The 24,509-nt window shown below is 45.3% G+C and overlaps 1 protein-coding gene across 1 annotated transcript in view; it reads left to right on the top strand.

Moving 5' to 3' along the window:
• The first annotated feature begins 13,910 nt into the window (after positions 1–13,910).
• The window catches only part of Gch1 (GTP cyclohydrolase 1), a 37,295-nt gene continuing 26,696 nt past the window's right edge, over positions 13,911–24,509 (top strand). The window contains exon 1 of the mRNA XM_028873581.2: positions 13,911–14,401. Within this exon, the coding sequence (XP_028729414.1) occupies positions 14,065–14,401 (337 nt within the window). The 5' untranslated portion in view covers positions 13,911–14,064. The remainder of the gene's footprint in view (positions 14,402–24,509) is intronic.

Here is a 24,509-nt window from a genome sequence, read left to right on the forward strand (position 1 = left end):
GGGCATAACATGAGTTCTACAAGTTACAGGTTCAGCTCTTCACCCAAACACAGCTGGACAGAGACCACATTGGTGGGCCTACCAATCCTGCCATCACAGAACTTAGGTCTAACATTTTTCCAGGATGGCCTTGCAATAGCAACAGATAAGTGCTCAACCTGTGTGGCACTTGCACCTCCGTAGGGCATCTGTACCATCAGAGGCACTGGGGGGTGGGGTGGGGGTGGGGGCAAGCCTGGCTACAGAAACAGTGTCCTTAGGGAGTACACAGCCAACCCCAAGCTTGTTGCTGCATGCAATAGCTGCAGCAGCCGGGTCACCTCCCATGCAGCTTGGTCAACACCTCAGCTGGGTGTTTGAGATCCATGGCTGCAAGACACTCGGTTCAGGGTGGCCCTTTCCAGGGTTCTCAGCATGGAGCCAGAAATGACTGTCATTTCAGAAATCAAATACTTTGTCCTTTTGAAAAATTGAATTAGGTATTTGAGCAGTCCTGCACATTCCAGAAAAAAGAGGACTATAAACAAATACATATCACACATAAATTAGCATATTCCTTACACTCAGGAAAACAGTATGTGCTTTGTAGTTAGACAGAGAAACTGTTGGTGCTTTGGATCAACTCAATCTACACATTTTTGGTAGGAGTTTCCTTTGTGGGTCAAACTTTTCCACAGATGTTAAAGGACAGAACTTTAGCTAAGAGGTACTTTGAGAGCCAAAGTTACATTTTAAGTTTTAATTACTATGCCTAAGAGATCCATAAAACAAAAATGCCTCTGATCTGCAAGCCCCTTGCCCAAGGACAGATAGTTCCTGAAATGTTGGAGGTTATTGTTTATGGGAGATAACAAACCCCATGTTTTCACTCCCCTAAACAAGTTTGTTTGACCCAACTGCACCAGATGTACTTGATCACATGTAGGCCGGAGGTTCACAGGCAGGAAATATATCAAGATGTATGCTTGCCCCTGATTGGATGTAGGCTGGAGGTACCTCAAGATGTGTGCTTGCCCCTGATTGGACCTGATGGGAAACGCAATGAATTATAGGTTTTCCTTCTTAAGCTGCTGCAAACCATGACTTGGGGCCATTTCCCAGGAACCTGGGTATGGACATGGCCAGAGCCCATCCACCTGGTTGTTATTTAGTTAAAGTTTGCTTCGAATTTGGCTTTAAATAGAAGTGGTAGTAGTCTGATTACTGATGGGTGGGATTAACAGTAGATAAAGAAGCTTTGAGATTTTGAGGTAATATAGCAGAGAGGATTCATTCATTTGCGTTAATACAGTATTCTTAGAGGAGAGACACACCTTTGTTAAGCAAAACATCACTTTGGGGTGGAAAGTACATGACCATCCGGGCTGAGTCAGGCTGGGGCATTAGGGATATGCCGACACTTATTAGACGTCTCTGCAGTATGAATGGCTTCTTGATTTTAAACAGGAACAGAAGGCTTACAAACTTGAGCAGAGCACTGCATTTGTAATGTTTTTCTACCATGTGAGTTGCTTCAGGAAATGAAAGGAGTTAGGGAAAGAAACTGCTAGCCTTTGTGTGCAGTTGAGCACAGTGGTGATAAATGAAGCTTTTACTCCTCTGCTTACACATCCCCATCTGTTCTCCCCAGGGTGAGTGGTGTCATGATTTCAAAGGCTCTGTAAGGTCTATCTCTACTGTGCGTTAGCTGTCTCTCAACACATTGGAGACAGCTGAAGACTTTCCCACATGGTTTACACTTGTAGGACTTCTCCCTGGTGTGAGTTTTCATGTTTTTGAGAGAGCTAGACCATGTGAAGGCCTCATCACATTTATTACATTCATAATCTGATATTGACATGGCACACAGGTACAGACTGATGTGATGTTTTTCATAAGGGTTTAGTGACCAGTGGCTACTTCACAGACATGGTAATCACAAGGTTTATTCCAGGGTGAAGTTTCTAGTTGATAACAAAGTCATTATGTTGTCCTTACCATTTGCATCATGAAGGCAAGGGCCCAAACACCACCAACTCAATAAATTGTTTTCTATTTCTGAAGTCATGGGAATCCTCTAAGGTAGATGTGCAGGGCTGTTGTTTTTGAGGACTGGGACCTCCCTGTCTTTCTACTCAGTAATCCTGAACTTGGGCTTGGGGTGTCCTGAACACAGGAAGGCTAATATACTTCTAGTATAGCTTTGCACTCTTGTGGAGAGAAAGACTATGTGGTTGTAATTGGATTTATCAGCTTAGTATTTATTTATTTATTTGGTTTTTCGAGACAGGGTTTCTCTGTGTTGCTTTGCGCCTTTCCTGGAACTCTGTAGCCCAGGCTGGCCTCGAACTCACAGAGATCCACCTGCTTCTGCCTCCCAAGTGCTGGGATTAAAGGCGTGCGCCACCACTGCCTGGCCTATCTGCCTCTTTAAAGACTCAAATGCCATCTGGCAACAGTAATAACTTATTGGATAAACTATGCACATGGCCACCGTAACTGTAAGAATTTGAAAAAATGTGTGGTTTGTTGTTGTTGGTATTTGTTTTCTTAGTCAAGTCCAGGAACATGATTTCTTTAAGCAAAATTGAAAATCTTTTAATAAAAGAAAATATTTTAAAATATTTGACTGGGTATCTAGCACTGACTTCCATAAAGCAGAGACCCATTGGTACATGGCTTCATCTTACTATTCAGCATCCACTGGTGAGACATCATTGAGTTGGCCATTAAGATGCTTTCCCGCGGGGTTGGGGATTTAGTTCAGTGGCAGAGCACTTGCCTAGCAAGTGCAAGACCCTGGGTTCAGTCCTCAGCTCTGAAAAAAAAAAAAAAAAAAAAAAAAAAAAAAAAGATGCTTTCCTGCAAAAACTATTGGATTACCACAGTATTCTATGGGTCTTTCTTAGCTCTTCTGGTTATAAAGATATTTTCAATTTATATAAGCTTCTTCCTCTGGTTATTCAACAAATTAGTAGGATTTAGGAAAAAAATGTTTTAAAATTACTTCAGATCCATCACTGTCATGAGTGATGCCAGAAAATACTTACCAGAAGCCAAACATTTGAACAGCTTTAAACAAGGCATCAGATAAACTACAATTATATCCAGGGAAGAACTGCTTGATGTGTGACATTAAAATGCAGTTCCCCAGGCAACTGGGAGGAAGATTCATTCAATAACAAGAGAGCTTCCAAGAATCACTAAAATTCTGCAGCACCTTTTTATTTTTCATTGACAGTTAAATTACTACTTGAAAGCATTTGTTGACTAGAAAACAAATCTCCCGTTCTTGGTAAACCAGAGATTCTCCACAAACAGCCACCATCTAAGTGACACATCAGGCAGAAGACACAGGTCGGATGTGTGTGGCCTCACTCTCAGACGGCGGTTAGCTGACGTCACTTTTTACAGGTGGGTGTTTGTCTACGTCTTGATCGTTGCATCCCAGGTGAGAGCCTCCCACTGTTCTAATCAAACGTAAGCTAGCCAAGCTTTCTTGTTCAATTGTTACATTGCACAATGCCTGGGAATGTAGTGTATGGACATTCAGTAGTCGGCGTTATTCAGTGAAATGTATTTATACCTTCTGAGATATAATTCCCTATTTCTACAATCAGGTATCTTACTAAGTGAAAAACAAACAAACAGAACCAAACTCACGGTACTTAGAGTCCAGTTTCAACTTTCAGAAGACCAAGGTGCTGTGAGACTTTCTGAGCACTAGCTTTTGATTTCACAACCATTCAGATTTCAGATTTTTACATAGGACTCAGAAAAGCTCATTCAGATATTTCTACTCCCCAAACCTCTGAAATATGAAATACCTCTGGCCTTAATTATTGCAGATAATGAAGGATACTTAATATGGTGGTTAATTTTATGTCACCTTGACATAAGCTAGAGTCATTTGGGAAAAGGGACTCAATTGAGAAAATACCTCCATAAGACTAGCTTGTAGGCAAGTCTGTTGGGCATTTTCTTGATATTGATTGACGTGGGAGGACCCAAGCCATTGCAGGTGGTGCCAAACCTGGGCATGTGGTCTTGAGTAGCCTAAGAACGTAGGCTGAACAAACCATGAGAAACAAGTCAGTAACCTTGATGGTCTCTGCTTCAGTTCTGCCTTGAGTTCCCATCCTGACTTCCGACAGAAACAGAGTGTGACCTGAGAGTTGTGAGCTGATCTAAACCCTTTCTTCCCCAAGTTGCTTTTGATCACGGTGTTTTATCACAGCAATAGAAACCCAAGACAGAAATTGGTGCCAGGATCATGGGGGTATTGCTGTGACAGTCCTGACCATATTGTTTTGTGGAGGACTGTGGAAGTGTTTGGAACTTAGGGCTGGAGAAAACATTGAATATTTATAACAGGCTTTTTTTTTTTTCTTTTTCGAGACACGGTTTCTCTGTGTAGTTTTGGTGCCTGTCCTGGAACTCACCCTATAGACCAGACTGGCCTTGAACTCTCAGATATCTGCCTGGCTCTGCCTCCCAAGTGCTGGGATTAAAGGCGTGCGCCACCACTGCCCTGCAACAGGCTTTCTTTTAGGCCATGAACCAGCTCCCAAATCATGACTTGGAGATTTCTTATTGGTTATGAATGCCTGGTCTTATCTTATGCTTGTCCCACAAGCTGTTATAACTTAATCTCTTCTCTTCATCTCTGTTTTGCCTCAGGGCTCTTTACCTTTCTTTCCTTCTGTACATCTTCCTTTCACCGTTTCTCATGTCTGACTGGCTGGCGGCTGCCTGGCTTCTGGCCCTGGGCGTCCCTCTCTTTTTCCCTTGTTCTCCTTCCTGCTTGAGCCTAGATTTCTCTTCCTACTTATTCTCTCTGCCCGACAGCCCCGCCTATCCCTCTCCTGCCTAGCTATTGGCCATTCAGCTTTTAATTAGACCAATCAGGTGCCTTAGGCAGACAAGGTGAAACAAATGTAACACATCTTTACAACTAAACAAATGCAGCCCAATCAAATGTAACACATCTTTACATCATTAACAAAGGCAGCAGAAACAAATGTAACATACCTTCCAATAGTTAAGGTAATATTCTGCAGCATAAACAAATGTAACTTCTTTGCCTAGTAAAAAAATAATACTCCACAAGTATTCAAGGTCTATGGGAGAGCCTGGAAGATGAGAGTGTTGAGAGAAATGTAGGTGGTGGAGGTCTGGTTTGTAAAGTTTCAGAGGGCCGCTCATGTGATTTTTTTTTTTTGTGTGTGTGTGTTTGTGTGTGTGTTAAGAATCTGTGATTTATCCAGGCAGTAGTGGTGCACACCTTTAATCCCAGCACTCGGGAGGCAGAGGCAGGCGGATCTCTGTGAGTTTGAGGCCAGCATGGTCTACGGAACCAGTTCCAGGACAGCCAGGGCTACCCAGAGAAATCCTGTCTCAAAAAACCAAACCAAACCAAACCAAACCAAACCAAACCAAACCAAACCAAACCAAAAGAACCTGTGGTTTCTGGTCATCCGAAGATGAAGAATCAGTTGTGATTAACAAGAGATCAACACTACTGAAATGAAACCTTTTCTTTGCTGAGGCAAAGGTTGAGTATGAGTCAGCCAGGGCTGAAGAGTCAGCTTGATTAAGAACAGCTTTATTGAGGTGAAAGCTTCTGGGACGGGTTTCCTCAGGGTTAGCATACAAAACCTCTCATCCCGAGGGGCCCAAGGTTGTGCCTCCTGCTGGCAGCTGGACTTGGTAACGTGTAAACATTTCCCAGGTTTTGAAGGAATGAATAGCTCATGGAGAGCAGTCGGGGCTCAGCACGCTGAGAGGCCAGGGAAGACGGTTGCTGAGTGTTCAGCCTCAACTGTAGTAGAAGTTTTAGGATTAAAAGAATCGTGAGGAGAAACTGAGACTTGGCACCATGTGGCAGGATCAGAGTCCCTGAAGAGAGGCAGGGGGAGGTCATTGGTGGTGGTAAAACCTTAGCTGCAGTGAAGAGCCCAGCATTTTGGAGATACTAGTATCAGGGAATGACCACCAAGGACAGCAGCAGCTGTGGCGCAGAGGCAGGCTGAGCCTCCGAGGCCGGCTGAGCCTCCGAGGCCGGCTGAGCCTCCGAGGCAGGCTGTGGATGCTGTGTACAGCAGAACAAGAGAAGCTGCCCAGGCCCTTTGGAGCCCGTGGGATCGTGTGTGGGGCCCAGAAGTCGAGCACTGAACTTTTTACAGTGTTGACATTTTGCTTTGTCTTGATTGTGACTGTGCCCTGGGTTTTTCCCTATTGGAATAAGGAAGTATTTAATAGGTTTTTTGATTTTTTTTTTTAAATTTAACTTTATTTTACATACTTTGGTGTGAAAGTGTCAGATCCCCTGGAACTAGTGTTACAGACAGTTGCGAGCTGCCATGTGGGTACTGGGGAATCGAACCCAGGTCCTCTGGAAGAACAGCCGGTGCTCTTAATGAAAGGATGAACGGCGCTGGAGGGTCGGCGGAAGAGACACGGCCATGGCAGAACCCAATATTAGTTTTTAGAGCTTTAATGGGGTGTGTGTGTGGGGGGAAGAGCCAGGCTTGGCAGGGAAGGGAAGCGGGGCTGAGCAGAGAGGAAACAGAAAGAGAGGGTGGGGGTCCATGTGCGGCTTTTTAAGGCGGAGATTGCACGACCATGCAATGATGACCCCTGATGATGTGAGACATTAGACCTGGAAGAGTGAGAGCAGGATCCTAACATTTAACCCCTGAGCCATCTCTCCGGCCCCTGTGTTTGATCTTATAGTAGCTCACAGCTGAGAGAAAAGTTTGACTGTGCTTAACATGATGCTATGATCTCAGTATTAACTTGAGGTCTTGGGGATCAACAAGGAAGGAAAGTTTATGGTATAATAATGATCTGTTTGTGTGTCGAGCTGACAAGGGGTCAGCTGTGTTGTTTAGTCTTATGTCAACTTGACACAGGCTGGAGTCCTTTGGGAAGAGGGCTTCAACGGAGGAAAATACTTCCATCAGACTAGCCTGTGGGCAGTCGGGCAGTGGTGGCGCACGCCTTTAATCCCAGCACTCGGAAGGCAGAGGCAGGCGGATATCTGTGAGTTCGAGGCCAGCCTGGGCTACCAAGTGAGTTTCAGGAAAGGCGCAAAGCTACACAGAGAGAAACCCTGTCTCGAAAAACCAAACCAAACCAAACCAAACAAAACAAAACAAAAAAATAGCCTGTTGGGCAGTTTCTTGGTTAATGATTGATGTGAGAGGGCCCAGGTCACTGTGGGTGGTGCCAACCCTGAGCAAGTGGTTCTGACTTGTATAAGAAGGTAGGCTGAGTAAGCCACTAGGAGCAAGCCAGTAAGCATCACTCCTCCACAGTGGCTGCTTCAGTGTTGGCCTGCAGGCACCTGCCTTGGGTTCCTGCCCTGACTTTGCTCCAGGGTGGAGTGTGACCTGAGAGTTTTAAGAGAAGTAAACCCTTTCTTCCCCAAGTTGCTTTAATCACGGTGCTTTATCCCAGCAATAGAAACCTAAGACACTCAGTTAGTTAAATAAGACCACCACCTCCTCTCAGTATAGTTTGGCTTTGTTTGGCTCTTAGATGGTTATTATGATGCTGTCTTGCTGTTTTTCTGTCTTATGTCCATGTTTGGCTAACTACTTATAGATGTTATTGGAAGTGACATCTTCACATTTCCCATCCCTACCCCCTGGCTCTGCTATAGTTCAGAGCTTGAAGAGTTTGCATTAATGACCTTTCTTCCATGAGGGATTATGAAGGTTAGGACAGAGTTTAGCCATGGTAGAGTCCAAAGATAGCATCCATGTTGCTAATCATCCTTTTAAGATGTCGAAGTACTTCTAGTGGAGCAGCCGATGGTTTGGATTCTGTCTACTCTTTCCTCGTGAGGGGCCTTTAGTCTTCTTAGGGACTTCTGACTCTTAAGGAGCCCATGAGTCTTAACTAAGAGCTTTCATTTTTTTTTACATTCTCCCCAAGAGTTATTCCATTCCCCTTCAAAAGAGAATATGACTTCAGTTAAATTCTCCATGTAATGCTGGACTAACAGCATTTTAGGATCCTGTTGACTCCACAGTCCTGCTTCTAGCATCAAGGTAAAATAGGACAGCTTTCATGTGTACCTGCCTTAGGATTTCTACTGCTGTGGTAAAACACCATGATCAAAGGCAACTTGGGGAGGAGAGGGTTTATTTCATCCCACATCTTATAGTCCATTATTCAGGGAAGTCAAGGCAGGAATATGTTGGCAGAAACCACGGAGGGGTGTTGAGGAATATTATTATTTTAAGGTGTATTACTTTTGTTTATGTTGCATTTGTTTAACTCTATGAAGCTGTGTTACTGGGTCTGTCTAACACACCTGATGGTCTAATAGAGAGCTGAACAGCCAATAGTGAGGCAGGAGAGAGAAACAGGAGGGGCTGGTAGGCAGAGAGGATAAATAGAAGGAGAAATCTGAGATCAAGGAATGAAAGAGGAGGAGGAGGAGGCCCCAGCAGTTGTGTTCCCCAAGTCTCCTATAAAAACTCCAAGTACCCACCTCCCCAATTTCTTTCACAGACACCCCTTTCCCATGGGAGAGTGTCTGTCCTTCACTGTTTGAAATACAGTCAAGTCTGTTGAGGTCAGTCTCAGGTCTCTTCTGTCTTCTGTCTCTTTAAGCTGCTTTAGAAATCTAACAGTATGCCAATCACTGCAATGACCGGTTTTGCAAAGGAGAGTTTATACATGAGGTGCCAAGTGTGTGTGTGTGTGTGTGTGTGTGTGTGTGTGTGTGTGTGTGTGAGAGAGAGAGAGAGAGAGAGAGAGAGAGAGAGAGAGAGAGAGAGAGAGAGAGGTAGCCTCAAGTCTCAGATCCACCTCCCTGAAGACTGGCGTGTCTATGCAACTGAGTTGTGGGGAAGGGTGTCAGAGGTAAGGAAGCCGGAAATGACTGATGTTCTACATACATAATCAAACTGGATAGTTCTTCATAGGGTGCATGCTTAGAAATAGTGGCATTAGTGTGCCCTGAGGGTATGAGGCCATCCACTAGCCATTGGCAGGTGAAGTGTTAGTGATTTTAACCATTTTGAGCTTCCTTTAAGTTCCTGAAAAATCAGCTGTGTATTGTTATTGCAAGCCACCCATCACACGTTTCATGAATCATACTTTGCTTTTTTTTTTTTTTTTTGGTTTTTTGAGACAGGGTTTCTCTGTGTAGCTTTGTGCCTTTCCTGGAACTCACTTGGTAGCCCAGGCTGGCCTCAAACTCACAGAGATCCGACTGCCTCTGCCTCCTGAGTGCTGGGATTAAAGGCGTGCGCCACCACTGCCCGGCATACTTTGCATCGTTCTGAGAAAAGTACCTGAGAGAATAAGGTAAAGGGGGAAAGACTGATTTTGTTCATTCTTTTAGGAGGTTCAGTCTGGGAATGAGAGAGAGTTCCTATAAAGAACTGCCCATTATGCCGAGCCTTCTGCAGGGCTGACTTACACAAAACTTCAAGATTGTGGGAAGTTTGGAATGTTCCAATCCAGAGCCAAATTGTCTTGGGCCATCTTTAACGCTCTTAATAGACATTTATCACCTTTCTCTGTAAATGACCTAACACCTTTGTGACTATTAGGTACTCTGGTGGTTTGAAAGAAAATGGCCCCCAAAGAGAGTGGCACTATTAGGAAGTGTGGCTTTTGGAGTAGATGTGACCTTATTGGAGAAAGTGTGTCACTGTGGGGGTGGGCTCTGCGGTCTCCTATGCTTAAGCTGCTCCTAGTGAGACAGACCACTTCCTATTGCCTGCAGGTCAAGATGTAGGACTCTCAGCTATTTCTTCAGCACCGTGTCTGCCTGCACACCACCATGTCCCACCATGACAAGGGACTGAACCTCTGAAAATGAAGGCCACCCAATTACATGTTTTCTTTTTTAAGAATTACCATGGTCAGCCGGGCTGCGGTGGCGCACGCCTTTAATCCCAGCACTTGGGATGCAGAGCCAGGCGGATCTCTGTGAGTTCGAGGCCAGCCTGGTCTCCAAAGTGAGTTCCAGGAAAGGCGCAAAGCTACACAGAGAAACCCTGTCTCGAAAAACCAAAAAAAAAAAAAAAAAAAAAAAAAAAAAGAATTACCTTGGTCATGGTGTCTCTTTACAGCAATTAAAACCCTAACAATGAGATTTACATCCTTTGGAATGTTCACAAACATCACTGGTTCCTCACCAACCAAAGGGATAAGAATGCAGTCAGGTCTATCTGAGGGGTATAGGCAGGTTTCCCCCACTTTTCTAAAACCGCCTATCCAGTGCACCAAATTATAAGCATTATGTATAGGAATTGTAATGACATTTCTAACCCAATAAGAGACTCAGCAGCAGGTTGTACCCAGTCTAGTAATTTCTTTCTTCCGAAAGGCCAAGGAACTTTTTTTTTTTTTAATCCTATCATTTCTAGGGCATGGGGCAGAAAAAGAGGTAGATAAGAGAGACACATGGTGTCAAAGACTGATTGCTGCCAGACTAGGGAGACAACCTACTCAGTTGCCAAGAACAACAGATGAAGTGGCATTAGATATTGAGCAATGCTGGTTAGAAACATGCAGATGTCTTCAGGTAAACTTGCTAAAGGCTCTATATTTGAAAGTCAAGCTTTTGGGGAGACTCTGGGTCACAGTGGAAAGGTCTTGTGCTGGCTAGTTTTATGTCAATGTAACACAAACTAGAGTCAGTTGGGGAACAGGAACCTCAAGTGAGAAAATGCCCCCACCAGATTGGCCTGTGGTGCATTTTCTTGATTAAAGATTGATGTGGGAGGACCCATGTGGGTAGTGCCACCCCTTGCAGAAGATTCTGGATTCTATAAGAAAGCAGGTCAAGCAAGCCCTGAGGAGCAAGTCAGTCAACAGCAACCCTCTGTTGTTGGTTGGTTTTTGGTCTTTTGGCTCTTTTTGAGGGGCTGCCACCCAGCTCCCAAGTAAATCACACACAGAGGCTTATTTTTAAGTGCCTGGCATTTGCTTGGCTTGTTTTTTTTTTTTTTTTTTTTTTTTTTTGCTAGCTTTCCTTAATTTTAACTTATCCCATCTACCTTTTGCCTCTGGGCTTTTCCCATTCTCTTACTTCTGTAAATCTTACTCTTACTCTGTGGCTTGCTGTGTAGCTGGGTGGCTGGCCCCTGGTTTACAGAGAGAGTTCCAGGACAACCAGAGTGGTTACACAGAGAAACCCTGTCTCAAAAGACAAAGCAAAACAAAACAAAATAAACAAACAAACAAAAGAGTCCAGTCAAGCTGGGTGGTGGTGGCACATGCCTTTAGTCCCAGCACTCTGGAGGCAGAGACAGGCAGATCTCTGAGTTTGGGGCCAGCCTGGTCTACAGGGTGAGTTCCAGGATGGCCAGGACTACATAGAGAAAATGTCTCAGAAGAAGGAGGAGAAGGAGGAGAAGGAGAAGAAGGAGAAGGAGAAGAAGGAGAAGGAGAAAGAAGACCCAGTTGATCAATAACATTTCAGTTTGTACCAACATCTGGGAAATGGATCTTTGTACTTAAAATTGATCAACCTCCTATTTCCCCACAAGACACACGTGTGTTTTAAATGAAAGCACTAACTTTTTTCACTTGCAAATCAATTTTTCCAGGGTCAAAGTTCTGGCCACCACAAATGTTAGCCAGCAGGAGGCTTACCACAGGCAGGCAGCTCACCCGAAAAGCAAGCAAGCAAGCAAGCGAGGGAGTGTTAAACTCAGGGGTAGACTCAGCTGATGGCGAGAGGAAGGGCTCCTCCCTCTAAAGTGAAGACAGTCTTAGGCCTGAGGGCGGTGGTGGTGCACACCTTTGATCCCAGCATTTGGGAGGCAGAGGCAGGCTGATCTCTGAGTTCAAGGTCAGCCAGGTCTACAGAAACATTCTTGAAAAAGCTGTTAGGGAGGCAGTTTATGCAGGAGATGGGTGATTGTATACTGGTGAGTGCCTTCTCATGTCTGGAGGTTTGTGGCCAAAGGACTCACAACTAAACTAATCCTAATTGCTGGTCAGAAGATGGTTTTCAGTTATGCAGATCTCAAGAACATAGATGCCTGCTTCTTCATCTACTCTTTTTTGTTTTGTTTTGTTTTGTTGTTTTTCAAGACAGGGTTTCTCTGTGTAGCTTTGCTCCTTTCCTAGGACTCACTTGGTAGCCCAGGCTGGCCTCGAACTCACAGAGATCCACCTGGCTCTGCCTCCCAAGTGCTGGGATTAAAGGCGTGTGCCACCACCGCCCGGCTCATCTACTCAGTTTTTAAAAGATTTATTTTTTTTTATCATTTTTATTATGTGTATGTATCTGTGTGGGGTTTTGTGCATGTGATTGCTAATGCCCGTGGAGGGCAGAGGGATTAGATATTCTGGAGCTAGAGTTACAGATGGTTCTGAGGTACCTGATGAAGGTGGTGGGAACTGAACTCAAGTCCTCTGGAAGAGCACCAAGTGCTCTTAACCGCTGAGCCATTACTCCAGCCCCTCTTGTCTACTCCTGTCACCGATTAATTTGCCAAGGAGCAGTTCCTGACACATTACACACTGTCAGACTGGAGGATGTAGCTGGCTGTTCCAGTCCTCTTGCTGATCACCAGATCCAGGGTAATGAAAGAAAACAAGCTTCCCTAATCATTGTGAAAGACAAGGTCAGGGGAGGTTAAAACTGGAGCAGAGATCTGGCAGCTTACAAACACTGTACCTTCCTAGGCAGAGGGACTCCCAGGACTGCCATTTACTCTAACTCATGCCTTGATGGTGTCCAGAGGGTTCTCTAGAGTGCCAAATGTATTGTGTACATTTGAAGTCATTGAACAAGTTTCAAGTCACAACTTCTCTAGCCTTTAAAAGCACCAGAGAGGAGCCGGGCGGTGGTGGCGCACGCCTTTAATCCCAGCACTCGGGAGGCAGAGCCAGGCGGATCTCCGTGAGTTCGAGGCCAGCCTGGGCTACCAAGTGAGTTCTAGGAAAGGCGCAAAGCTACACAGAGAAACCCTGTCTCGAAAAACCAAAAAAAAAAAAAAAGCACCAGAGAGGCTGGGCACATGTCTTTAATCCCATCTGAGGCAAGCAGATCACTGTGAGTTAAAGGCCTTCCTGGTGGTCTACATACCAAATTCCAGGCCAGACAGAGCTATATAGTGAGACTTTGTTTCAAAAAAATAAAACAAGGATGACACCAATGGACATGTGAACATGGACTGGGTGATGACGGTAAATGGGATGACTTTATGAGGCCCTTAGCCCTAGCTGAAGGACAGGCGACCAAGAAATGTTGAGACGGGGAGAGTCTTCCCCAGGAAGAGCACACCAGTATCAAATGGTCAGCTCTGAAAATATATCCATACAAGTGACATTATACAGACTGAGCAGGTTGTATTTACATATTTAGGAACACACACACACGGATGTAACAACTACTAAAGAAAAAGGCTGTGAATTTGAAAAGGCAAGGCGAGGAGGGGACAGGTATACGGGAAGGTTTGGAGGGAGGAAAAGGAAAGCAGAAATGAAGTTAATTATAATCTCCAAAAAATAACTAAAAAGTAAAAAAAAAAAATGTTTTTTAAAGAGCACTGGAGTGGCTTATCACCAGCCAATTTGCTCCACCCTGCCTGCCCCAGCAAGGTCACCTGTTAGCTCATCTTTCACAGGGCAACCAGACCACAGCGGTTTTTTTTTTTTTTTTTTTTTTTTGATCACGCCCCCTTTGTGAAAGTGAAGTGGACCGGACGTCTCTATTCCCTGAGGTTCCAGCTCCCGGGACTCCTGTCGCTTTGCTGACTCAGTTCTTCCCATCGTAAGCCTGGGGGGTCCAACCTGAAGCTAGTCTGGTGCAACCGCGGGGCTTAAGGGCGGATCGGGAGGGCGGGGCAGAGGGGCGGGGCGAGAGCCGTGACGCAAGAGGTTCGGGCCAATGGGAACACCCCGCGGCGCCGGCAGAGTCGCCCGGGCATAAAAAGAGAGGCGCGGCGGGGCTCCCCAGCTGGCAGCTGCCCTTCACTCCGAGTGTCTCTCTCCAGGCTGATCCCCGGTCCCCGTGACGGCCACAGGTCCCGGCCGCCGGCGAAGCGGAGCCGCAGCGCTTGCAGCACCCGTGGGTGTCTCGGGAGCAGTCGCGCCGGGTCCATGGAGAAGGGCCCGCTACCGGTGGAGAAGCTGAGGGGAGCCAGGTGCACCAATGGGTTCCCCGAGCGGGAGCTGCCGCGGCCCGGGGCCAGCCGGCCTGCCGAGAAGTCCCGGCCGCCCGAGGCCAAGGGGCCACAGTCCGCCGATGCCTGGAAGGCAGGGCGGCCCCGCAGCGAGGAGGATAACGAGCTGAACCTCCCTAACCTGGCGGCCGCCTACTCGTCCATCCTGCGCTCGCTGGGCGAGGACCCCCAGCGGCAGGGGCTGCTCAAGACGCCCTGGAGAGCGGCCACCGCCATGCAGTTCTTCACCAAGGGATACCAGGAGACCATCTCAGGTTCGTGCGGCCGCCGGAGGGAGTGTGGGGAGTGGGGAGGCGGCTTCAGGAAGTGGGGGCAGCTCCGGGAACTTTCCCGAGTTGCTTCACTTTTGGCACTGGGAGCTAAGCTGTCACCTCCCAGCCCCAGCCCCAGCCCCAGCCCCGGAGCCTCCGCGTAAACGAGGCGAGTTCCCTTCCTGGGTCGTGTGGCTGGCACCCAGGGGCCTTGGGGAGAGGGGGCTCGTGTGGGCCTCGCCACTGACACTGAGCTCCGGGGCGGGAGGAAATGCGGGACCCTCTCACCCGAGTTCTCAGAGCCTGACGAAGCAGGTGCAGTACCCACCTTCCCCACATAAGGATCCCCTGGACACTTGTTGAAAGGGACGCTTCTTCTGTCAGTCTGAGATGCAGGGCTTTTGGGTGAAGCCAGGCTTCCTGTACATCCAGTGAGCCTGTTAGTGAGCAAAGTTAGGTACTTGTAATGGGGGTGGGGGACATCTTCACAGAGTTGTAATTCTTATCCTACCACCTCAAGTTTACTCCAGTTTAGGACTTTGCCGGAATTCGGCACAATTCTGGGTTCGGGCTTCCGCGGTTTGAGATGTGAGATTTTCTTGGGCTAATATTGTTGCTGAAGGCCTTCACACTTGCTCTCTCAAAAGAAATAGAGGGACCCCCCTGCTGCTGCTCTGAGAGTCGAGGTTCAAGTGGACCTGGGACTCCGTGCTTGTGTGCTCCCCCCAGCCTAAAATCAGCAGTCTGAGCTTGCAGGTAGCAGTCTTTCCCACCCAGTGATGGGGAAGCAGTTGGTGTGGGTAGGGTACAGAGGCAGGGTGAAGAGGAAGTGGAAGATGATGAGGACCTATGCTGCCTGTTTTGGTAAGCAGTGTTGGTCTTTATTTTAAAACAAAAAGCTGTTGGTTCTTTTGGCTGAGCTCAAAGGCCTCATGCTCAGTTTTACATCGGTGGATCTCTGACGTGGTTCTTGGCCTCCACCGATTTCTCCTGGAAAAAAACAAAAACAAAAACAAACAAAAAAACAGCGCTGCTTTGAGAGGTAGTCCACCTTGCCATTTTCCTGAAGGTGTTGAGAGACTGAGAACCCGTCCCAGAAAGAACAATTATTTCTGCCAAACCTTCCCCCACCTCAAAGGAAGGGTGGGAGGGAAATCAGAGCCTGAGAAGGGTGGGGCCCCAAAGGAAACCGAACCCTTCCTAATGCTAGGAAGCCGACCTAGATCTAGTTCTGAGTCTGGGTTTCATTGTTTTATGTTTTGATGGTGCAAGTTTGGATCTCGAAAGCAGAGTGTGAAAACGCAAAGACTAATGAACAGTCATTGGATTTCCTGTGGGTTCAGTGTCTGAGAGTGTTAGTGTGTTTGGTAGTCCAGGATATAACAAGTTGCATCTGATCTTACATCTGCCTCTTGTAGATGTAAAAGGTGGTCCTCACCTCTAGGTCTCATCACTCCAAGGGAGAGGAATCTCTAGCCCTGGTACACGGCACATAGTTCTCTAAAGAGACTGGCCTGTTATCTGAGATCTGTTGTCACAGGCTTGTCTCATAAGCTGAGATTCAGCTACAGAGGCGTCAGGACTCCAAAGCACCCTTCATTCCAATTTATTAATAAAAAGTCCACTGGCCTGGAGACAGAAGATTGGCATCCATCAGCTGAGGAAGACAGAGGGCTAGAGAGTGACAGCCTAACACGGAGTTTCCTTTTCCAGTGACAGAAATGTTCAGGAGCTAGACGGAGGTGGTGGCTGCACAAATTTTGAATACTAGTACCGAACAGCACACTTTTCAAATGGCTAACATGAAGAATTTTATAGATATTTTACCAGAATAAAAAAAAATCACAGATTATTTAAGATTATTGATAGCTATTCATTGAGATTAAAGAAATTATTATGTATCCTTGGCTGGCCTGGTACTGGATATGTAGGCCAGGCTGGTCTAGAACTCGTAGAGATCTGTCTGCCTCTGTCTATAGCCTACAGGGATTTATATCTTTTGTATGTCTGGTGCTCTATTAATTCCTTGTTGACTTCTGTCAGAAATTATGTATTTCATATCCTCCCTTTTCCCATTCTCTTCCAGTTTCTTTTCAGTTCATCTTGGCTCTGGGGAGTTGGTCATTTTTCTACCACCCTTCTCTGTCACACCTTTCCTCTCTTTCCAGTATCCCCATTTCCTTGGGAGTGACTGGCCATCCATGACAGGGCTGGGTGTGTCAGGGTTACCAAGTCTCCCTGTGGCTATCACTCCTGGGATGTACCTTGTGGGCCAGGAGTCAGGGTGGAGAAGAAGTCAGCACCTCGGCCAGGGCTGGCTGCCCTTTGAATCTAGCACCAGACTGATGATGCTTGGTCTAACTTAGACCAAAGAGTCCCCGTTCTCTATTTCTGTCTCCTTCCAGTTTAACCACACTCCTCTTCTCTTCCAGACGTAAGGTTTTTTTTTTGTTGTTGTTGTTTTTTTTGTTTTTTTTCGAGACAGGGTTTCTCTGTGTAGCTTTGCGCCTTTCCTGGAACTCACTTTGGAGACCAGGCTGGCCTCGAACTCACAGAGATCCTCCTGCCTCTGCCTCCCGAGTGCTGGGATTAAAGTGCTGGGATTAAAGTGCTGGGATTAAAGTGCTGGGATTAAAGTGCTGGGATTAAAGTGCTGGGATTAAAGTGCTGGGATTAAAGTGCTGGGATTAAAGTGCTGGGATTAAAGGCGTGCGCCACCACCGCCCGGCCCGGACGTAAGGTTTTAACCTTGAGTTCTTCTAGCAAGGCACCTTCTCCCCCCCCCCACACCCCCCAGTGCTGGAGTTACATTACAGGCGTGCATCACAACCACTTTGCCTACAGTTCTTTTGTTCAGAACCTTAGTTAAGTTGGAAGGTCCACTACTCCATTCCCCGAGGCCCTTTGGATTGGCCTTTTCTCTGTGTTATCCTCTCCCAAGTATGAATAGTGACAACCCTCTTGTTGTCATTAGCCACCAAAGGTTACGTGCTATATCCAATCCCCTCATCAGATGAGCCTTTTCTGAGTTTATGGAAATCCGAAAGTCTTAACTCTTCTGTCTTAGAACTGCATTTCTTCACGAGCATGTTTCCACTTGTCCTTCCTGGACTGCCAAGAGTTTTCATGATCATGTCAATAGTGTCCGGAACTTCAGGAAGCATATGGATAATCCAGCATGAGGTAATAGCACTGTTGGGGACAGTAAGCCACGGCCCTCCCTCAGCCATTCGTACTGCAGATTGTTCCTGCTCCCTGAAGAGTGCATCCTGATAATGGGATACTTTTTGTTTGTTTGTTTGTTTGTTTTATAAAAACAGTCTTCACTACTTCAAGAGAAAATTTAGCAATTATGAAAGATTTTTCTTCTGAAATCACAAATTTATCTGATTTATTAAATCAGGTTTTATCAGTGAACTAAAAACTGACAGCTCTGAAGTATCAAGATAGACAAAAAATAAAATTCTTAAGATTTATTTTACTTTTTAATTATATGTAGAAGTGTGTGTGTGTGAGAGAGAGAGAGAGAGAGAGAGAGACAGAGACAGAGACAGAGACAGAGACAGACAGAGAGAACTGTTCATTTTATTAAGGGCTGAAATGTTGAAACGGATCCAATATGAATGTGTAGCTCATTTCAATCTTGACTCACCAATACTTTCTGTTGTTAATTTGGGGAGAGAATTATTAAATAGAGTGTATTTGCTGCCAGAAAGAGAACTATGAGTAAAGGAGAAAATAAGAGCCGGGCAGTGGTGGCGCACGCCTTTAATCCCAGCACTGGGGGAGGCAGAGCCAGGTGGATCTTAGTGAGTTCGAGGCCAGCCTGGCCTACCAAGTGAGTCCCAGGAAAGGCGAAAGGCACAAAGCTACACAGAGAAACCCTGTCTCAAAAAAAACCAAAAAAAAAAAAAAAAAAAAAAGCCGTTGATACAGTAGTTTATGTAGATCAGAGCTGTTGAGAACATGGGAGAAAAGCCAGGAATTGGCACTTAAAGGCACCACACACAACTTTGGAATGACAAGCATGGCACTTGCCCCAGTTACTTTTCTATTGCTGTGAGGAGACACCATGACCAAGGCAATTTATAAAAGAAATCATGTCAGTGGGGGCTTTGTATAGTTTCAGAGGGTGCGTCCATGACCACCATGGCGGCAGCGGTAGTGCCAGGCAGGCTGGCATGGGGCTGGAGCAGTACCTGAAAGCTTACTTATCCTCAGGTTGGAGGCAGGGGTCTGGGCTTGGCGTGGGCTCCTGAAACCTCAAAGCCTCCTAATCCTTCCCAAATGGTTCTACCAAATGGGGACCAAGCATCTAAACATGAGCCTCTGGGGGCCAGGGTCATTCAAGCCACTGCCACAGCATTGGTACTGGTACCAGTGTCTCAGGGCTTCCCTAGAGAAACACCACAACTAGGGATTTCAGCAGCAACCATCAGATTTTACAGCCCTCGAGGCTAAGTCTGAAAATGAGGAACCAGCAAACCCTCTGCAACTGTACTGGAGACCTTCCATGTCTCATCCTAGTTTCTGGTTGTGAAATTCAATCCCTGTTCCTTGGTTTGCATCCATCACTCCCATCTCTGACTCTGTCAATGTCCACATTTTTCGTCTTGAGGACACTGGTGATGGTAGATTTATATTCTAGTATGTCTTATCTGAATTTACTGAGTTACACCTGTAGCAGCACCGTATCCAACAGAATCGTATTCAGAGGCACCCAGGACTTCAGCATGATTTTCTTTTGTAGGGTTCAATCCAAGCAATTATGAATATTATGTCTTCATAATATCACCTGGGAATTTTACCAGTGTTTCACTTAATTTTTATTTTTGTTTGTTTATTTTGAGACAGGGTCTCTCTAGGTAGGCTGGCCTTGAACTCAAAGAAATCCACCAGCCTCTGCCCCATGAGTGCTGAGATTTAAGGGTCTACACCACCAGGCCTAGAGTCACTTAATTTTCTTTTTTTTTAAAACTGTGTTCCAGGAATTAATTGTACTGAATACTGAGAACAGAATGGGTGAAGCTGAATGTGGTTCTTGTCCTCACAGAAACTCTCAGTCTTTTAGAGGAAAGAAACATTAGCCAGTCAGAGGAAGGAGAAATGTGACAATAACCACACGGCTCTGTGAGCATTTAGCAAAGGCACTTGACTCGTGCTGGGAGATGACCGCATGGAAGGTACAGCCATGCTGGGGCTGCCTGGTATCTTTGGTCACTGGCTTGGAGCCCTCCCTGAGTCCTTGAAAGGTGTCACCTTGCTCTATCGTCATAATAGCCCTATAGGGCATGCAATATTCCCATGTTATAAATAAGGAAACGGAGGCCCAGGGAGGGCTAACTCCAGGTGGTGGCTGAAAAGCGGCAGAGCTGAGAGGATAATGCGCATCATGGGGCATGGCTTTCCTTGATGGCAGTGTTTTACTAATTAACTTGGCTCCCTTCTTCTTCTTTGTATTTTTTCTGCCATTTGCTTTGTCTGGCTCTAGAAACTCCTCCACATCCTGGCATCTCCCCAGGTCTGCATTTGCAGCATCCTTTGGTTCAGTGTTTGGGTGAATAAGACTGCAGTACCAAAATGTACCAGGAGAGGGCTGATGTCTGAATCCTGATTTCTGGATTAGGAATCTTGGATTGCAGAGACCCTAATTCCAGGCTATGTGAAGCCATCGATTCTCTATTGAGTCTCTGGCAGTTATATTCAGGGATAAGCTAGAGTGAGTTAATTGAGAGTATCTGAACTATCTGGGAAATCTGTTATGCTCAAGGCCGAAGATACTGATTTCCTAGAATTTTCTTTTACAGTAGAATGTGTTCAGAAAAGAAGGGACTGTAGGCATTCCTCTTTGAATTCTCAGCAACTTGTCCCTCACAAGTGATGGACTTAGTGGATGTTGGATTTGTTTTTGAAAGAGAGAGAATATTTGGTGCTTTGTCTTGTTAGGATTGTGGATTTAAAAATTATTTTTAAAAGACTCTTATTTTTATTTTGTGGGTGTTTTGTCTGCTTGTATGTCTGTGCACTGTGTATGTGTAGTGCCCATGGAGGCCAGAAGAGGGCATTGGATCCTCTGGAGCTGGTGTTACAGATGGTCGTGAGCCACCATGTGGGTGCTGGGAAACCTAACCCTAGTCCTCTGGAAAAGCAGCTTGTACTCTGCTGAGCCGTCTCTCCAGCCCAGAATTAGAAATTTTAAATCTTTTCTTGTAGAACGGTTTCAGTGTGCATGAGAATAGGCTGTGTCCCATCATGCAGCCTCTGTTACTGTCAACATGAATATAGGTCTGTCCTGCTTTGTCCCTCCTGGCCTCACAACCCTTCTTCACTGAGTCATCTTCAAGCAAGTCCCTGATGTGACATTTCATTGGTAAACAGTCTACTGATCTCTAAAATGTAAGGACTTGAAGAACAATAACGTATGCTCACATGTGAAGCTGACCATAGCCCCCTAGTATCAAGTACCTAGCAAATGTTTGCAGTTATGATTCCCTCACAGGTTTCTTTGTATAAACTGATCTTGATTAAAACAAAACTCCCACATTATATTGGGAAACTCTCCTTGTGTTCCTGTGGTGATATATTGTGACATATATCACCACATGGTCCTTTTGTTGTTGTTTATGAGGCAAGGTCTTTCATGTCACAGCCCTGGCTGTCCTGGAACTCATTATGTAGACCAGACTGGCTCCAAACTCACAGAGATCTGTCTGCCTCTACCTCTGAGTACTGGGATTAAAGGGATGTGTGCCATCACTCCTTAAGGTTTTTATAAGTCACCCACATTGATTCTTAGACTCTGGTAAGTGGCTGAAGAAATGGGCCATTTGTCATGCAGGATTTCCCACATTGTAGGCTTTGTTTATTTTATTCCTGAGTTGGTCTAACATGAACCTTTATTTCTTGTATTGCATACACAGTAGTTATCAGATTGAGAGACTTACTCATCTCTCAAAACCAACACTTAAGGTTAGGCAAGACTGATTCATAGAAGGAAGCATACAATTCTGTCCAGAGGAGCCAAATATCTTCCTTTTCTGGCATTAAGCTTGATCAGCCTGAAGGGTCTCAGTCGAACTTGTCAATGACAGAGTTTCCCAACCAGCTTTTCACCTACTGCTTTAGGAGCCATTGGTGACTACCTAGACCTGGCAATTATTAGAAGTGACAGACTAATGATCTTTGGTCATTTAATTCATTTTAAATTTATTAGTTGGAATTCTCTAAAGGTATAACAGGTCTCTTGTGTCCCTTTATAAAGGGATATAACTCAAAGAATATAACTCTTTGGCAAGTGTTAAAGTATCTGAAACTTAAAAAACATAAAAATAAGTTGTAATTTTTTAATGCATTTAATTCTGTAATAGAAAGCTACTTAATTATGGCTTCAATCTAGAAGCCATAAAATGACTGACATCATAAAAATTAGGAATTTTCATATGTTAAATACCAGTACAAATGGAGTCAAGTGATGAACTGTGAGGAGACATTTAGCACCCCTGTCCTGGACAGTGGGCTGATAGTTACATAAGAAGAGATGCTGGGAAGTGACGGGAGAAGGGTGAGCCACACAACTGGAAATTGCCAAAGCATGTAAAGAGAAGGTTCTTAGTAAAGGAAATCCAAAGGGCTCCTAAAACCCTAGAAAATATGATTGATCTCACTTTCCACAAGAGAAACACACAAGTCCTAGATATAGGTACATTATTCTTTGTGGGATTGACGAACATACAGAAATTTGATACTATAGTATTGAAATTATAAGAAAACATAATGTATGTTCAAGGTTAGTTACTATCTAGAAATGACTTAAATACCCACTGTCTTATAATGGCTAAAGTGTAGCTGAAGTTCTTCTGTGTCCCTCCTACACAGTCCTCAGCCACTCCGACCCAAGTAAACACACAGAGGCTTATTAATTAAAACCGTTTGGCCATTAGCTAGCTCTTACACTTAAACTCAGCCCATTTCTGTTCATCTATATGTTTCCACGTGATCCATGGCTTACCTGTGTGCCATTACATGCTGTTCCCTGGATGGCGGGATGGCGTCTCCTGACTCAGCTTTCCTCTTCCCAGCATTCTCCTTATCCACTTATCCTGTCTATACTTCCTGCCTGGCTACTGGCCAATCAGCTTTTTATTTATCAACCAATCAGAGCAACACATTCACAGCATACAGAACATCCCACAGCAGCTAAAGAGTGCAGAGGTTGAATTTTGTGTGAAAATGGTGTGTATAGAAACAGAATGTTGTGTTAAGAAATGGAATGATAATACCAGCAGTTGCATATTACTGAGGGATAAGGGCAAGGATAGAAATGCTCAATAGCACTCCATAGTTGTCTGGTGAGCAATGCTAGTGTCAGGGCACCAACCCCTGTAGACTTACAAGTTCATGTTTAACTTTGAAATCTAAAAGTTGATAATCTGCTATCAACAGGAAGCCTTACTAATAACAAACAGGTTAATCCAGAGGTGATATGTTATATGTATTATACATAGTAGAATGTTTATAAACTATGAGAGATCATAGTTTTACTAGGTTATACAACTTGCTAGAAAGAGGAACTGCTCAAGAAAAGATTGGCAGATAAGTCAACACAAACTCATGACAGTAGCAATGGGAGGCAGCTATGAAATCATGTTGGTTCTACAGTTAATAGTTTGGCGGTGTCAGGCATTGAACCTGGGGTCTTGTGCATCCTAGGCAAGGGCCCTACCACTGAGCTTATCACCAGTCCAGTTAATGCCTTTCCACTTATGATTTAATACTGAAATGTTTATTTATACTTGACTACAACTGGCACAATGTGCGCTATACTTACATGCGTCTGGAGGAAGTTTCACTTTGTGTGCATGTATATGGCTGTGTGTGGAGGTCAAAGGTTAACATCGAGTGTCTTTGTCATTTGCTCCTCCACCTGATTTTTGGGATAGTGTCTCTCCCTGAATTTACAGCTCTCTGATTGGCTAGATGGCCTGCAAGCCTCTAGGGATCCTCCTGCCTCTGCCTTCCCAGTGCTAGGATTATGACCACCATGCTCATTTCTTTTTTATATTGTTTCTGAGGGATCTAAACTTAGGTCCCTAAGCTTGTACAGCCAGCACCTTACCAACTGAGCTATTTCCCCTCCCTAAGTATTTACTTTCAAAATGGATTTGTGCATCTTGTCAAGGAAGTAAATGATTAAAGCAGATTGCTGTCAGTGTATATTTTATATATACCTTAATTTTAGAAGTGTTGCTAAGCTAGCTGATTCTGATACTCCCCCCCCCCCCGCCGTCAGAAATATCCTAAGCAACCTATATATAAGTAAATTAACACAGTTCAATTTTACGGGTCAACTGTACACTAATACATTTAATTTTCTAAGTGCATGTTTGGATTTTCAAATAAACTGAAAACATTGTGATAGCCATGGAATGTAGCTTTAGCTCGGTGAAAGAAGAGCTCTATGCTCATCTCACTATCCAGTGTACGTAGAAAATGGCAAGTGTATGAAGTATGCCCAGCCCTGTAATCAACCTCTGCCAGCCAGTACCTCCTCAAGTCACTCCATGGTGGCTGCCCCACAGACTCCAAACTTGGCTCCACACTGCCGAGCCAGGTTGTTCAATCAAGACCAGGCCCTCACTGGACTGCTCAGGGCTCATCCATTCCAATATATCTCCAGTGCTCTCTACCTGGTTGCCGGTAGACCACCATTTAGCACTGTGAGATCAGTGTCCTCACAGGCTGCACAAACAATGTCAACACATGTAGCTAACACAACACAGGCAGCAGGTCCAGCCCTGCACCAGCAGGTGCTGTGGCTGTTCTTGTTGTTCACACTGTTTCCCAGTAAAAATATGCTGCAGGAGTCCCCGGTCCACAGCAGTGTCTTACACACAGTCACCATGCAACAGCCTGCTGTTCATGTACAAGGCCAAGGTCCTTGGACGGCTTCCATGTTGGCATCTGTCCCCCACCAAGAGCAAAGGCAGAAGTCGGGTGAACAGTTGTTTCTCTAATTAAAGCCACACACCCGACTCCTGCTGGGAAGGTCACTGGCGTGTTGTTGGAGGTTGATGACTGGGAACCACGTCATATGGTCGAGTCTCCAGAGTCT

This window comes from Peromyscus leucopus, chromosome 9 (genome assembly GCF_004664715.2).
Source record: "Peromyscus leucopus breed LL Stock chromosome 9, UCI_PerLeu_2.1, whole genome shotgun sequence".
Classification (NCBI taxonomy): domain Eukaryota; kingdom Metazoa; phylum Chordata; class Mammalia; order Rodentia; family Cricetidae; genus Peromyscus; species Peromyscus leucopus.